The 16630-nt window shown below is 42.4% G+C and overlaps 1 protein-coding gene across 1 annotated transcript in view; it reads left to right on the top strand.

Moving 5' to 3' along the window:
* The window catches only part of PCNT (pericentrin), a 91015-nt gene that overhangs the window by 32907 nt on the left and 41478 nt on the right, over nucleotides 1-16630 (top strand). The window contains 10 exon segments of the mRNA XM_015413095.1: nucleotides 91-667; nucleotides 1938-2159; nucleotides 4300-4448; nucleotides 5794-6020; nucleotides 7728-7936; nucleotides 9526-9658; nucleotides 11832-12044; nucleotides 14135-14364; nucleotides 14533-14649; nucleotides 15087-15314. Coding sequence (XP_015268581.1) covers nucleotides 91-667; nucleotides 1938-2159; nucleotides 4300-4448; nucleotides 5794-6020; nucleotides 7728-7936; nucleotides 9526-9658; nucleotides 11832-12044; nucleotides 14135-14364; nucleotides 14533-14649; nucleotides 15087-15314 — 2305 coding nt within the window.

Here is a 16630-nt window from a genome sequence, read left to right as displayed (position 1 = left end):
TTAGTCAAAGCATCACTTTTCCATGTTTGAGGTCAATTTTTTTTTTAGTTTTCTTGATAGTGTTTTCCTTCTGTTTCCTTGAAATCCTAGGTTTATGGAAGACCATCAAGCTATGACTACAAAATTAGCTGAAGAACATGAGATTCTTCTTCAGGAGCTGAGAGAAAAGCATGTCGGTGACCTAGTTTCTCAAAGAAAAGAGCTGGAGCATAAACATAAGGAGCAAATTTTGTCCCTCACAGCAGAACTGCGGGCACAGCACCAAGCTGAAATGGAGACCCTCAAATCCACATTAGAAAGGGAACACCAGATTCGTTTAGAAATGAGCCTAGCTAATCTGCAGAAAAATTATCAAGCCCAAATGACAGAGCTAGAGGATAAGCATTTATCAAATTTGGATACTTTGGAGTCTACATATCTCTCTGAAATTCAGTTCCTACGGGACGAGCACAGACAAGCTGTTGAAAGTTTACAGGTAGATTTACAAGAACAGCTACTTAAACAGGGCAAGGCAAATCAAGAGCTCTTGGCTCAAAATCTAGCAAGGATGAAACATAAACACGATGAGGAGCTGCAAATTTGCCAAGAAAATCTGAAAATAGATTTGGCTACCGCTCACATAGAAGAACTTAAAGTAATGGCTGCCGAACTGGAAACAGCTCATAAGGTAAGTAGGAGCAATAAATTGTTACCCTTTGGGGGTTTGGTTTAGTTGCGTTTCAGTTGATCATGAGCGGCATGTTTGACAGGGACAGTGTGCTGCCCATCTAGTTAGATTAGAATTTTTTTCCTGTGAAACAGATTGGCAGCATCTAAAAATTATTTGCATATTTTAATAAATGCAAGTGTTTGTATTTATGTGATAAGAAGAACAAAAGATGGAGTAGTAATAATAGGATCTTCTTCGTGGTCTCTGTGCTTCACACCAAAGGGATCTAGTGCGCCTGTGCTGGATCGATCCAGCGCAGGCGCACTAGATCCCATGGGTGTGAATGCACAGATGACCACTCGAAGATCACCAGTTACTGGTAAGCAACCTGTTTTTATATAATCAAAAAACCTTCTAACCTTTAAAGGATCAAAGTTCTGGAATCGTCATTCTGCAGTGATGATGGAATGAAGTGTTAGTTTGGTGAGAGCCAGTTTGGTGTAGTGGTTAGGAGCGTGGACTCTAATCTGGGAGAACCAGGTTTGATTCTCCACTGCTCCACTTGCACCTGCTTGATGACCTTGGGCAAGCCATAGTTCTAATAAGAGCTGTTATTGAAAAAGAGCAGTTTCTGTCAGAGCTCTCTCAGCCCCACCTCCCTCACAGGGTGTCTGTTGTGGGGAGGGGGAAGGGAAAGGAGTTTGTAAGCCGCTCTGAGACTCCTTTGGGTAGTGAAGGGCGGGGTATAAATCCAACCTCTTCTTCTTCTTCTTAGTTTCAAAGCTGTGTAGAATAAATACATGAAAAGCAAGTACATAGAGTCCAGTTCCTATGTAGTTTTGTGCTTAGGATAAGGAAAGGCCATTTCCTATAGGAAATCCCACCCACCCCTTCATTCAGTGGATAATACCCCTCAGCTAGCTTTCGTGGTATGTTTCACAGAAAACATTCCTTGTTCTACAGGTATGTGTTGGTTCCTCTATTATCTGGCTGTGGTATTCTTTAATCTCAATATTATTCTAAATGTATCTTTTTGTCCTTGCTCTTAAAGGAGCATCTGATTGCTGGAGTACATTTTAAGATCAAACAAGAAGCCGTTGGTTTGTAATTCTAAGATATACAGTCTCTAAACAGAGCATCAGAGCTGAGTTGTGATGACTTAATTTTCCATTTAAAAATGCTTAAGTGATTTGGCTTTGTGGGATTTTGGTACAGTGAATACCTGTCTGTTTGAAAATATGAACTGCCTGTAATCTTGGGCTTCTGTTTTCCCTTTGAAACTATTCAGGAAGATTTAAGTGCAGAGTTAGAAAAACAAAGATGTTTATTAGAGCACGATTATCATAAATCCTTGGATTTGTTACGAGGAGAAATCCTCCATATGGAGGAGCAGCATAAAAAAGCAATGCAGGAGCTTCAAGAGCTTCATATTGCAGAGATTGAGAAGGAAAAAGAACACTGGCAACAGCTTCAGAGAGAGAGAGAGCAGCAAAACTCAGACAAACAACAGGTGAGAATTCTACAAATTTGACTGAAGTTCTAAGTAAAACTCTAGTTAACTTTGAGTTTGGCTCTGTGTGTGTTCTGCATTTGTAACTGAAGAACCACCTTGTCCCATTGTCACTGCATGTGTGGGTATCAGGTTTTCTCTCTGGGACAAAAAGGGGTGCAGAAGGTCACATTCATTTTGAATTAGCAGTGTCTCACATTTAGAAGAACATAAGGCAGTTTCTGTCTCTCGTTCCCTTCTAAAGATGTGTTTTACTGCTAGTACTTGGAGTAACAGTCCAGGCAAGGTGAGAGGGAGTGAGTTTTTTTCTGGATTTCATGTAACTTCTAGTTCACGCTAAAGGCCTGGGGAGCTAACAGTATTAAATAGCCAGTCCAAAAGGAATAAAACAAAATAATATTTCATGCTAAGGCCAAACAGAAAGGTTTGGTAATGTGTAGTCTGTGGGCAGATCTAGGGACCTGAATAGCAGTGATGGGGTTTAAGTAGGAGGCTAGTTGGAGCAGAATTAAAATTGCCAGGGTGGGAGTTGCTTTCAAGCTAGCAAATCATCCATATAGATTTGGGGACATCAAGCATGTGCCCTACTGATTACACACAGGAATTCTGCAGTTTAGCTTCTTATGGTAAGTAAAAAGAAGGATGGGCAGAGATTCTGAGTAACCAGGTAGGCTTGTCAAGTCCCCCCGGGGGGCAAGAAAACCCCCGCTCCAGAGGCCCGTTCCCCGCCGGCGGTGGATCGGGCCCCGGGGGGAACCCCACCCCGACATGCACGTCACCCGGAAGTGATGCGACCACAGCGGGCACGCTGGGGGCCGGGCTACAGTCACCCGAGGGAAAACTATGCTTTTCCCTCGGATGGTCGTGGCCCCGCCCCCAGCGTGCCTGGCGTAGTCACGTCACTTCTGGGTGGCGTGCGTGCAGTGCGCACGCGTGCTCCAGCCACCAGCTGGGAGTCCCCCGCTGCAGCTCAAAAAGCACTTGGCAACCCTATAACCAGGAAACATTTTATTAAAAGTTCTTAATTGCATAACAGCATAAGTATTATTAGGCTTCAAATGTAGCTATATAAAAAGCACATGGTTACTAAAATATGCAAGATTTAATAGAAAGGGGAGAATAAGGAGAAACAAAAGGGGAATTTCTGGTATATTGTTAAGGAGGTTATTTGTTGGTTCAGAGGAAGAAAGAGAAACAATTTAAAAGGTCACACTTGCACTTTCTTCAAAAAATAACTTGGGGATGTTACAGAAGAAATACATGTAATTACTTCATACTGAGGCTCTCATGCCTAAGGGGTAACCAGAGAAATGACCTGAAAACTAGAGGAACATGAAGAAAATGAATAGATAGGAAACAAACCAAGCAAGAGAAACTTCTCTTCTTCTCTGTGTTGGTTGGGACTATTGATTCAGATATTATATGTGACCTCCAAGAACTCCCCAACCTCCTTTTCTTAGCTTTAGAGAATATAGCCCCAGCCTTTAGCTCATAGCCCAGTGTTTGCCCAAACTCCTATCTGCAAGAGTCTGGTAGCTTACCTCCTCATGTGTGGTGCATTGCTCCCCTTTTCACGGTTCTCTTGATTAATGAGACATTCTTTGTTGTGTCACATCAGAGTACCTGTTATGGAGGGCTCATTTGTCTTTGTCATGGGCCAACTGTCCTTGCTGTCCTTTATGTCCAAGTATTCCTCTGGAATGTTTGGTAGCAAGGCCTTGGGTCATGCCCATCTCGTTCCCTCCACATCGGTCTGTTCAGTGCCGATGACATATGCTCCAGTTGGGCTCAGGTGAACACCTGTCATGCTCCCTGCAGTCAGCTGTTGTGACACTGGCATGCTTTTCCCCCACTGATGCCACATCCTTTTTTGAGGGATCACTTATGGCAAAACTGCCACGTCCAGGATCAGCCTTGGAGCTTCTGCTCTGGTCTCCACTCCACATCATATTTCAGTTTTTCTGTTAATTTCCACTTAAATATTGTTCTGTTCATTCAGTTTTACATGTGATTTGGTCTCAACAAATACAGTAAGAGTAAGGCTGCAGTATTTTGAAGAGCATATTAAAAGAATATTTGCTGAGGAAAGCTCTATGTGCTTCTTGAGTAAAAGTGATACTTTATTTTTGATTTCTCACAGCTGGAGGCAAAAATTAAATCTTTAAACAAAGAGATGGAAGAGGCTAACGCTGAACTGAAAAACTTACAGCAGCGGGACAGAGAGAACCAAGAAGGAGAAGCATTAATAGCTTTGTTGAAATCTGATATTGGACTTTATAAAACTGAACAGTGAGTATACTTTGGGACAGTTCAGCTATAGTTTTTACATTCAATTTTTGTGTTAGTTTAGCAAGCCATGGTTAAGTCTGGGAGTGTATCAATATTGGGAGTATCATTCAAACAGTAAACAGCCTGGTTGTTTTTAAGATGGAACAAGACACTCTCTTGAGTTTACAGTGGAATGATGTGATTAGTCCTCCTCTGGAGTTTTTCATATAATGTATGTGGAATTCATTGTCACAAGTGACTTGCTCAGAAGCATCGTCCTCTTTTCTCTCACTAGATTCTGCAGTTTCTGCCTTCCACCCATCCCTGCCCTTAACTCTTGACACATTTGCCCCTCTCATCCCCAGCTTGGCTCACTTCAATACTGCAACACCTCTCTGGTCCAAAAACAACCGTACAAATCCTCAGCGTCACTTTTCCACCTTCAGTGTTTTAGTAGGTCTGCCTACGACTTCCCCTCCCAAGGAGTTCCATTCTTATTCAGTGACAAAATTGTAACAACACATGATAATCTCTGTTCAGTCTGTTTCTACTTCAGTCTTTTCTTCCCTCCTCTGTTTCATTTGAAGAACCGATTCCACTCTTGCCCATGTCCCGCTCTTCCATATGACCCCTTAATCCTGTCCCCCTCAGACTTCTGGAAGGACCCACCATTCTTCTTTCTTTTTTTAGACTCTCCTCTGGCTTCTTCCCTACTGCGTTCAGATGTACCTCAAAACGCCATCTGTTGACCCATCTTTTCCTGCTACCACACTTAACTTTTTGCTTCTGAGCTGCTAAAGCATACTATTTGCTCCTGTAATCTTGACTTCCTTTCCTTTGATCCTCAGTCTGTCTTCTGTCCTCTGAACTTCACTGAGTGTGTTAAGTGCCATCAAGTTGCATCTGACTTACAGCGACCCTATGAATTAATGTCCTATAAATGTCCTATTGGTAACAGCCTTGCTTAGGTCCTGCAAATCGAGGGGTCATGGCTTTCTTAATTTTGTATTTAATTTTTTTGGGGGAGGGGTTTTTGCATTTTTGGTGTGTGTGCGTGTGTATGCCCATGCCTGAATTCATGGTGACCTCTGGCGATTCCTACTGGAGGAGAAGTGGCTTGATAGCCTGCCTCTGGCCTCCCAGCCCTGATATTCTCTGGAGATCTCCCATCCAGGGACACCATTGTGAACTGTACACTCCATTGTATAGGAATTGTGTTATAGCTATATGCGCACATTAAAATCCTGGGTAAATTGGGGAGCGGTCCATGGACTTGAGGAGCAAACTTTCTTCTATCATTATGCCCTTTATCTTCTGTGGCCGCAAAAGTTGTGGGTTAGCTATGCATATACCTCTGCTTTTTTAGGAAAAAGCTGCAAGAATGTAATCAGCAGGCTTTAAGGTTACTTTTGATGATGGTGAAAGCCACAAAAGATATAGAAGGCCTTATCTGCAAGAAGACTGGTCTTTGTCTTGATGACAGCCTGGCATCTGGAGATTCACGAGAGAGCCAGAGTACAATTGCAGAAATGGTACTTTCTCAAAAAATGATGGAGAAAGGGGACACGAAAGCAAGTGAGAGGGCTCACCAAGGTAATTATGTGCAGTGAAAAGCGGTTCTGATGAATCACCACAGTGTTCTTATTGCATTCCGAAGTTGCCTTACAGTTCAGGTGAAGGGTGCCCATAGAGCGAATGCTAAGCAGTGCCCAAGGATTTTAGAGGGAGAGTGAATAGCACACTTCATTCCCCACTGTTGAAAGAGCTAACTTGTTTTATGATCTACATTAGTGTCAGTATCTGTTTTTCTTTTCCATTAATACATTAGCTTGTATTCTAGGTCTTGGTCAGACGTTTCTTCATGTTTGGCTCCCACTTGGGATAAGATTGGAAGCAAGGGGCTTATGCTTTCCCTCCCCTATTATTTACTGCTGATCTGAGAGTCATCATTTGAGGGAGAGAATGATACCATACGACTCCTCCTACGATCCCCGTAGGCAGGAAATGTTGGTCTTTGCATCGCTGAGGATGGAAAGTTCCCTTCATTCTTTTCCTGCCTATGTGGTTTGAGCAAGACTTTTCTGAGAGCTTGGGATCTTTGTCTATTTCTCTTGTTTGTAGATGTTTGATACAAATTGTCATTGGATAGTGAATTTTAGTGGCATTTATGTGTAGAAAGTCCTCAGAATCCCAGCCTGACTGTTAAAAGATTAGTTAGTTGCAACGGCTTAGACCATGCTTGTCATTTGTGTGACAACAAAAACACACAAGGTTGCAGAGGTATGCCACAAAAAATACCAGTTTGGAAACATCTAGAGAAAGAAAATAAACCAGGTCTCATTGTAGTAGTTCTAGAATTTCCTGAGGAAGGGCCCTGCCAGAATGGGGAAGGAATGCATCATTCCTGTTGTCTCCAAGTTTCTCGTATGCTTCTTATGAAATTATTTGGCATGTTTCCCACCTTGTTCCGTAAGTACCTAATTATTTTGAAGCAAAATTCTATGATGTAGGTATATATTTAGTTCATATATAACTTGGTTCTGAGTACATAAGAACATAAGAGAACATAAGAGACGCCAATGTTGGATCAGGCCAAAGGCCCATCCAGTCCAACACTCTGTGTCACACAGTGGCCAGAAATAACAGTGCCATCAGGAGGTCCACCAGTGGGGCCAAGACATTAGAAGCTCTCCCACTGTTGACCCCCCCCCCAAGCACCAAGAAGACAGAGCATCACTTGCCCCAGAGCCCCTAGCTATACCTTGTGGCTAATAGCCACTGATGGACCTCTGCTCCATATGCTTATCTAATTCCCTTTTGAAGCCGTCCATGCTTGTAGCACCCACCACTTCCTGTGGCAGTGAATTCCATGTGTTAATCACTCTTTGGGTGAAGAAGTACTTCCTTTTATCCGTTCTAACCCGACCGCTCTGCAGTTTCATGGAGTGCCCACGAGTTCTTGTATTGTGAGAAAGGGAGAAAAGTACCTCTTTCTTTACCTGTTCTTTTCCATGCATAATCTTATAAACCTCGATCATGTCACCCCTTAGTCGTCTTTTCTCCATGCTAAAGAGCCCTAAGCGCTTTAACCTTTCCTCATAGGGAAAGTGTTCCAACCCTTTTATCATTCGAGTTGCCCTTTTCTGCACTTTTTCCAAAGCTATAATATCCTTTTTAAGGTGTGGTGCCCAGAACTGCACAATATAAGTATTGTTCATATAATGTAACATTGGTTTTGGGGGAGCATTTAAAAGATTAATCAATTATAGTGTTATTACAATGAATCTATTTTTTGAATAGGGCAAGATCTTGATAAAACTCTACCTGAACACAGCTTTGAATCTTTGGTGCCTGATGAAATGTCTGAACTGAGTGAGCATTTATGCGAAAGTATTTTTGAAAACCCAGACCTGGTATTTGAAAATGAAGAGAGGATCCAGAAAATCTGTCATTCTGTGCATATTGCTGTGGAAAAGCTTATGGAGCTGCTTGCAGAATCAACTAAACAAGTAATGTTATATTTGCATTTAGTTAATTTAACATATAGCAACCTAATTATATGTTATAACCACACCTATGGATAGTTTGTACGTGACGGGAGCTTATGCTGGACCCTACTAGGGACCTCCTTCCCTAATATATTCAACAGAAAGGAAGTGGTGGCGATCAGTTGTTTAATTCGTATACTTTGGGGCACCAAGAGCACTTTGTACTGCATTTTAAGCCATACTCCATGTATGAAGACTACCTCCATGAAGGAAAATAAAGCTAAGTACTGCTAGTACTGATTCATGTATACATGTTTTTTATAGAGAGTTCTGAAAAAAGAGACACATATTTGTATTTAAGTTTTAAGTATTAAGTAAGTATTGTAAATATTTGTCATCCAAAATAGTTAATGGGGAAGAAAACAAAGGGTGGGGAGGGAGACTCAGAGAAAGGTGGGATGACTACTGAATAATGCAGTTACGTGTACTGAAACTCAGTTGTTTGTGGGATGAAGATTAAGGGTTTAAGCTCTGGTGAAGGAGGTTGCCGCACAGAAGCAGAAGTATAAAGGGATTTTCAGCGTTACTTGCATAAACTTCTGCAGATCTTAAAATTGCCTTAGAGCAGTGGGACTCACTGTGGATCATAGAGAGCCACATTCAGAGTTCCTATCGAGCAAAATAGGCACCCTGATCACTGTTCTGTGTGGTGGAAAGTACTGTCAAGTTGCAGCCAACTTATGGGGACCAGTGTTCCCTCTAAGCTGAGTTAGTGTGAGCTAGCTCACGGTTTTTTAGCCTCCGGCTCACACATTTTTGTCTCAGCACAGGAAGGATGGCTCCAGAGCTAACTAATGTATGCAGTAGCCAAATCACTCACTCACAACTTTAATGCCAGTAGCTCACAAAGTAGAATTTTTGCTCACAAGACTCCACAGCTTAGAGGGAACATTGATGGGGACCCCATAGGGTTTTCAAGGCAAGACGTTCAGAGGTGGTTTGCCATTTGTCTGCCTCTGCCTAGTGACCCTGGACTTCCTTGGTGGTCTCCCATCCAAATATTAACCGTGGCCAACCCTGCTTAGCATCTGAGATCTCGCAAGATCAGGCTAACCCGGGCCATCCAGGTCAGAGTATATGTCCTGTGCACTACCACAAACAGACATGGACAATAATATATTGCCAGTTTAATTCCTAGAGTACTTCTGAGCACAGTACTATCATCCAACCTTAGCCAGCCCTTGTGTATCTGGAGTGAGGGGGATGGGTTTGCAAGTAAGAGTTGTGAGCAAAATATTGTGAAGCTTTTGAGTTCTCCAGAAACCTAAATGCTTCTCTATTAAAAGTTCTTTTCAAATTCAGTTCTGCTGGAGAACAGATTTAAAGTTAGATTTGGGGCAGTGGTTGAAGGGGTTGCTTGCTTCACATCAGTTTTGATAGCCTGTAACAGTACTACTTCGCAGTATGGGTGGCTTACTAGAAAAGAGGAAAATATAGATTAAAATATATAAAAATATTAGGGTAACAATGTATCCTTTTTATTTAGAATGTTAAATTATTTAATGTTTTGAAACTGGAGCAAACATTCAGACATATTCAACCCAATCTAGAGTGAAGAGGAATTCAACCGTAGGAATTGGGAAGCATGCCAGGTGGTTAATGAGCACCATGAGCTAATGGAGTGTCTCAATGAAGAGAGTGCGGCAAAGAATCAGCTGGCAGTGGAGCTTCATAAAGCAAGAGGTAGAGAAAGTAATCTGAAATTTGAAACATCTGGATTATAAAAGTACATCAAGAAGGTCAAGAAGAGTTTGCTCATCCTTCATGGTTGGCATTCCCCAACCAGTTCGCATCCCAATGTATTTTTGTGATTTAACATATCCTAAATATAGACCCACCTTTATGTTGTTGCATCTTAATGCTTTATCATCTGAGTCTTGTCAAATAGATATGCTGGTTTTCCATATTCAGAGAGAACATGCAGTTGCAACCTTAATCACGTTGAATCTATTGACCACATACCTTTAAGCTGCCCTGAATTAAAAAAAAAAAAATTAAAAAAAAATTTAAGACAGAAACTGATTTTCTCCCTACTTAGTAAGGATTCTGCTTCTCTAACTGCTTAGACTTCTAGGCTATTGAGCAATGAAGATGGATGGGTTACATATAGGGTCGCTAGATTTTTGGCTTCCATTGTAGAAATACAGAAACATTCTAAAACAACTGTGTAAATCCTATCATTATGTGGATACCTTTCTATTAATTGCTTAAACATAAACTCTCAGCGGCTTTTCGAGACCACTGGGTTGAATGAATGGTAATGGGGGGAGGCATGGCCAAGGAGTCTTCTCGGTTCCTTCCCACTCTTCTGTCTGTTGACGAAAGCCCTTGCCTAAGGTCCATATAGAATAGGCTAATGCCCAATTGACTGTGAATGAGTCCGCATCAGACTGTAGGTCCAGAGATGTACCCAGTTCTAGGTCTTAGACTTAAGATGGCTTGATTCTCTTCATTGTAGGTAAGAGTGACTTCTTCTGATCCAGAGTGTTTTATAAGAATATTTGGGTCATTGGTGCTAGGAACAGTTTTTGGGTTCCTGTGAATAAATGCATTTTCTCCTGGGAGGTTGGCAATGAGCAAAGACTCCACTTTGCGTTTTACCAGTTTTTTCTCCTCTTTGCTGAGAACAGACAAGGGAGGGGAAGTCTCCAGACTTACCTCAGCCCACTTTCATACGAATGCTAATAGGTCTAGACAGTGGGATGGTCAAGCTTCCCCCTTATGCTTCCAAGCAGGGAACAGAGGTTTGGAGGTATTAAATGCTAGAGGGGAACCAGGAAGTAAATATATAGAATTTTCAAGGAACGCTTCTGTGGCCTGGTCTGGTCAAGGGGGTGAAGAAACAGATATGATAAAAAGCTCCTTGACACAGGAAGGAGTTTTTGGGTGCTGTGTCCAGTAGTACACACAGACCTCTCCACTGGGAGGAGGCAGCTGTTGACTATGTGGGTGGCCTGACTATCCAAAGGGAGCTTTAAAGTAGTGGCACTCTATAGGGATCTGTAATATCTTAAATAAAAGGAGCCTATCCTATTCCAACATCTGATAAAGCATATATAGAGAAAGGGACAGAGAAATTTCTTTTGGAATTCCTAGCTCAGTTTGGTGCTGTCCTAAAAGCGTGCTTGTAAACATTTTCTTTTTAATAAGTGCTTTAAACTTTTGATGCTGGGAGCGGTTCTCTGTACCACATAGACCTCCTCTATCTCGGACATGCTATTTTAAAAGAGACGCCAGAGGGAAGGCAGGCAGTTGGCAAGCAGCTATTACTCCAGGGACACCCAAGGCAGTAAACTGTCCCTGTGGTGAGGGTGACCAGATGCTGGGCAGTGGGAGACACAGAGGCAAGGCCTCAGAACTTGGAAGGGAAGCTGGGAGTCCTATTCCTCCCAGTGGGTAATTCCTTGAAAAGGGCAGGTGGTAGTGGCGGCTACTCAAGATTTCTCAATTTTTTCAAGAGAAAAGCCTTTCCAGGTGTTGAGAAAAACCTGGGATGGCAGGACAGAATAGGGCCTGCAGGCCCAAGCAGGTCTGTTCTGCCACAGTTCCAATAAGCCATGCACACATACATGTGCTGTTTTTTCCTTCCAGCTGCAGTTCATGTTTCCTGAGGCTTTAGGAGAAATACATGAACACAACAACTGGCAAATGCAAGAATTAAAAGCATCAATAAATGTAATCTGGTAAACAGAAGGAAATAAAAATTGAGAAATCTGACTTCTGCTTTTTAAAGCTTAACATTAACAGGATTACATGACATTTTTTTCTGTACACATTGAATGTCATTGTAATACTGCTTTGCCTAAATGCTTTCAGTGTCTGATCATTATTTTTTCATGTCCCTTCTGGATTTAAGGGCTCAATGAAGGCTGTTTGGCAGAGAGAGATGCCTTGGAAGCAGCCCTGCGTCTGAAAGAGGAATCTGAACGCCGTCTTGTTGTAGAATTGGAGAGCATGAAAACACAGTTCCAAGATCTAACTGAAGAACATACAAGATGCATTGAGGAGCAGAAGTTAATAAGAAGTCAAAATAAAGCTTTGACTGCCAATTTAGGGGAGACAGAAATTGGTAAGAAATAGGGTGCTGTATTATGTGGTTTGTTCAACACTGAAACTTGATTGTTAAAAAGGCTTGAGAAGTAGACCAAAGGAAAAATATTTCCATTAGCATTTTAACTGTGTTGAGATTATTTCTTAAGGGAAAAGTATAGTCAGTACTAGGGATGGACATGAACTGGCTCATGAGCCAAAATTCAGCATGAACTTAGACGGGTTTGGAGGCCCCAAACCAATGTTCAGGGAAGGCACTTTCCTTGAACATTTACTGGACTTTTGTCCGGTTCGGTTCAGCTGTTCGGGGCCATTTAAACTTAACAGCTGAGTGGCGTAGGGTCAGCCCGTCAGCTGTTAGGTTTAAATGGCAGCCATTTCACTGGTCTGTTTCGCTAGCCCCTGCTTCAAAGCGGGGTGGGGGAGCGAAACTGACTGTTAAAATGCCTGCCAGCCATTTAAACCTACTGGGGTGGGTCCACCTGTCAGCTGTTAACTTTAAATGGTTGCGAGCCATTGCTCCCCCTCCCAGGAAGTGAAACGGACAGATTAAAAGGCTGCCAGCCATTTAACTTTCCAGGCTATCCCTCCCCCCCCCGACTGCGGCAAGCTGCGGCCAGGAGAAGAGGAGAACTGAACTTGCTGGTTTGGTTTTAGGGCCTTTGGCTCAGTCCCAGGGCCACCCCAAACTGGGTTTTTTAGGTTAGTGCCCATCCCTAGTCAATACTTTTGTGAAATAGAATGCAAGCATTCAAGCACTCAATATGGTACTTCAGAAATATAGAATTAAATTTCTTTAACAGGCATTTACATAGGGACAATCTCTGGGAATTCTCTAAAGGCCTCCTTCCAGTGATCTATACTACAAAAAGACTCTTCTTTGTTACACTGATGAAAAAAATGAGTATAGCAGTGTGACAACCCCTTTACTGGGGAGGTCTGGTTTCCCTTTAAAAGTGTACTTTATGTTTTTCTCTACTGGGTAATCCGGCTGCCACCAGGAAATTTAAGGCTTTCCAAACCTTTATAATATAATATTCATCACTGGGTAGGTATATCGAGGGTTTAAGCTTTCGAGGAACTATGTGGTCTGAGGAAGGATTCTTTCCAGAGCTGGTATACTTGAATGAAATAGGATTTATTTACAGAAAGCATAAATACGAGGGTAGAACCATGTAACTAGTAAAGTAGGTATAACACACAGTCTGCTCCCTACTAACAGGGATTTTTCCTTAGGTAACTTTGTAACACTTTTTCCTTTAGGCCATATATGGTTACTGTTTCTTTATACTTCAACTTTTCATAACACACAAGAAGGTCTCTCCTTCAGACCCCAGAACTAAACTCATCCCACACAGGGATGGGTCTCACTCCTCTCATACACAGAACTTCTGCTTCTCTCACAGAAATCAGAACTTCTGATCTTCATCAACTGTCATATCTAACTGTCCCCACTGTAACTGTCACTCTTGACAGACATAAATATCATCCTCACAGCATCACTTCCAAAACCCCTCCCCCTCTCTTTCACTCACCAATCACACCACTTGCTTGTTTCCACTACTCTAGACTATCATACAGCCATGCACCCAAACTTTTAAAGTCACACACACACACAGTTAAACATGAAATTGTTACAAGCAGTCTCCAGATTTTATTAATTTATTTAATTAATATGTTGATATGCTGCCTTTCTGCTACTGCAATTCTGAATTGTTGCTTATAATATGATATGCATGACATGGAAGAGAAAAGGGGACAGGAAGAAAAGAGAAAAACTAACTTTGGTACCAGATAATTTACACGATGGGTACATAGTGAATAGGTGAAATGGCCAGTGCAACTGGGAGGGAAGGAGCCAAACAGCAGTTGCTGTCAACCCACCCAACAGAAGGAGCTTCCCTGTGTTGCATCTTTCCCTTACGCTGCGATTGGCTGCTGTTGGAAGCATCTCTGAAAGAAGAAACACTTTGCCCCAGCTGAGCCCATGAAGAGGGCATCATGATCTCCCGTCTTGCTCTGGTGCTGGTTTTCGGTCTAGATTATTTTTAAAAACTACATTCTTATTCTGAAATAACCTCTTGCTTATATTTCTTCGTATTTCTTTAGATTTATTGAAGGAAGTTGAACGTCTCTCAAAAGCAAAGTTAGAACTGCAGTGTCAGGCAGAAAAGGACTGCTCCACCTTGAATGCTCAGTTGAAAATTTTGGAGATAGAGCTTGAAGAGCAGCTGAACAAAAATCAAAAGATGGCCACGATGTCGTTAGAAGTTGTTGATTTAAAACAGCAGATACAAGCCCTTGAAAGACAGCTGAAGAGTCAACGGGATTTCATGGATGTAAGAATTAATTGCTTTGTTTGTGGTCGTAGGGACAAAGTCTTGGTTTTTCTTAATTGTCAACTAGGCCGTAACCTTAAAATAGTGCTTTTGTTATTTCTCCTTTTGTTCCTTTAATTATACAAATGCAAAGATTTTTTTTTAAAGTGGTGCTAATTTATTTGACAGAAACAAGCAGTTGAACGAGAGCATGAACGTGATGAATTCCAGGAGGAAATTCAGAAGCTAGAAATGCAGTTAAAACAAACAGAAAAAAACCAGGCTTCTGGGCAGTCCAGAGTATTGGTAAGTAAAACGCCATGAGCTGGATTCACCCAGCTTCTCCTGTTAGGAAGTGGAGCGGAGGGATGCTTTTTGATAACCAACTTTTTATTTTCTTCATCATCGTATCTGTAAGTGAGGAAAGCCCCCTGAGCCTGTGAGAGGCCTTATCCTTACATAAATCAAAAATGAACAAAGGAAAACATCTAGAAACCATTGAGGACAGAGTTCCATCATAAGAAGATCCCACTGGATCAGACCAGTGGGGTGGGTGGGCATATGTGTGTGTATGCGTGGCAAAGGCAGAGGATACTGTATGTTTTATATCTCAACAGAACATGCAGGTTTTAATTATACAGATGGGCTTTGGAGCAAATTAAAATGTTATACATCTGTTGTCTGTTAAATTAACTTTCCATTTCTCAAAGAGCATGTAACATGTTGTTTGTCCATGCTTACAGGTAGAGTCCCTCTATGAGGAAATCAAAGAAAGAACAGATGATTACAATAACATTTGCTTGGAAAGAGAGGAAATGCAGAAAGAACTCACCGTTCGAAATGAAGAAATAGAAAAGCTGGCAGCAAGGGTCAGAGAACTGGAGTGCTTGAAGATGGAGGAGGCAAAGCATGTCAGTCAGCTGACGCAAGAAGTACAGAAAATGAAAAAATTGGAAGCTGAATGGAAACAAGTAACTTCATCTTAAGTTATTTTTATATTATTTTAAATGGATGGAAGAATCCATTTAAAATAATATAAACTTTGTTATCTCAGAAGCAGTAGATATCAGTTTGTATTATATCTATTTTTCCTCTCATAGCTCATTGAGATTTTTAGGGACATAAAACAGGGAACTTATCTTAGAGTTCTAATTAAAGCCAGACGTCCTTGTGTTATAGTTTAAGCCATTGGGAAGTCATTTTTCCATCATCTAAAACAGAATCCTATTTTAACTGTTCTCTCAAGAACAGTTCTCTCAGAGCTCTCTCAGCCCCACCTACCTCACAGGGTGTCTGTTGTGGGGAGAGGAAGGGAGGGAGACTTCGAGTGAAGGGCGGGGTATAAACCCAATCTCCTCTTCTCTTTTATAATTGCCTCTGAGAGACTTTTCATGAATGACACAAGAATTTCCTACGTTTGATATTCAGATGAAAGTGCCAGATAGCTTAGAATGCATATGCAATTTAAAAATGGCTGTCTTGTGTACTGACTTTCAGAAGTTGCATTCTGGGAACTAACCATTCTTAACAAAGTTTGAGTCCAGTGGCACCTTGAGATACAGTGTCAGTGTATCTGAGGAAGAGTGCTTGCACACAAAAGCTTATACCTTGAATAAAATGTTGTTGGCCTTAAAGTTGCCACTGGACTCAAACTTTGTTCTGCTGCTTCAGACCAATATGGCTACCCACCTGAATCCAGCCATCCTTAAGTGATACTCATAGGCGTAGAGTTCAGGGGGGCGCAGGGGCGGGGGCTACCTCCGAAATTTTCCGGGGGAGTCTCAGCCTCCCCCGGGGCTTGTGATGCTTGCAAAAACAAAACCCATCCCTCTTCCCGGTTTGAAAGCGGAAGTTTTTTTAAAAAACTTTTTTAAAAAACTTTTTTTTTTGCCAGTTTGGGGGCGGTTGCCCTGGCTGTGCTCGTCCAGCCAGCTCAGCACCTCCTCCTCCTCCTGGTCCCCTCTGTCGGCGGGGGGAGGGAGGGAGGGAGAGCGCCAGGGGGCTGCTGCCGCAGAGGATGCCGGACCTTGGAATCCCCGCGCTTTGCTGGGGGCGGGGACTGAGCAGCCTGCCGGGAGAGTTTGGCCCCGGTTCCCACGTGCAGCAGCCGGGTGTGCCTGGCGAGGAGAGGGCGGGCTCCGCAAGCCCGGGAGGGGGAGGAGGAGGAGGAGGTACTCCCCCAAGCTGCGGGTCAGGCAGGCTCGGCAGAAGCTGTGGCCGCACTCGGCGAGGGTCACCGGGTCCAGGCAGATGGAGCAAGAGGCTGCTTCCTCGCAGAGATCTTTGA

This window comes from Gekko japonicus, unplaced genomic scaffold (genome assembly GCF_001447785.1).
Source record: "Gekko japonicus isolate JY-2015 unplaced genomic scaffold, Gekko_japonicus_V1.1 scaffold3126, whole genome shotgun sequence".
NCBI classification, from domain to species: Eukaryota; Metazoa; Chordata; class Lepidosauria; order Squamata; family Gekkonidae; genus Gekko; species Gekko japonicus.
This window is presented reverse-complemented; position numbering and strand designations above follow the sequence as displayed.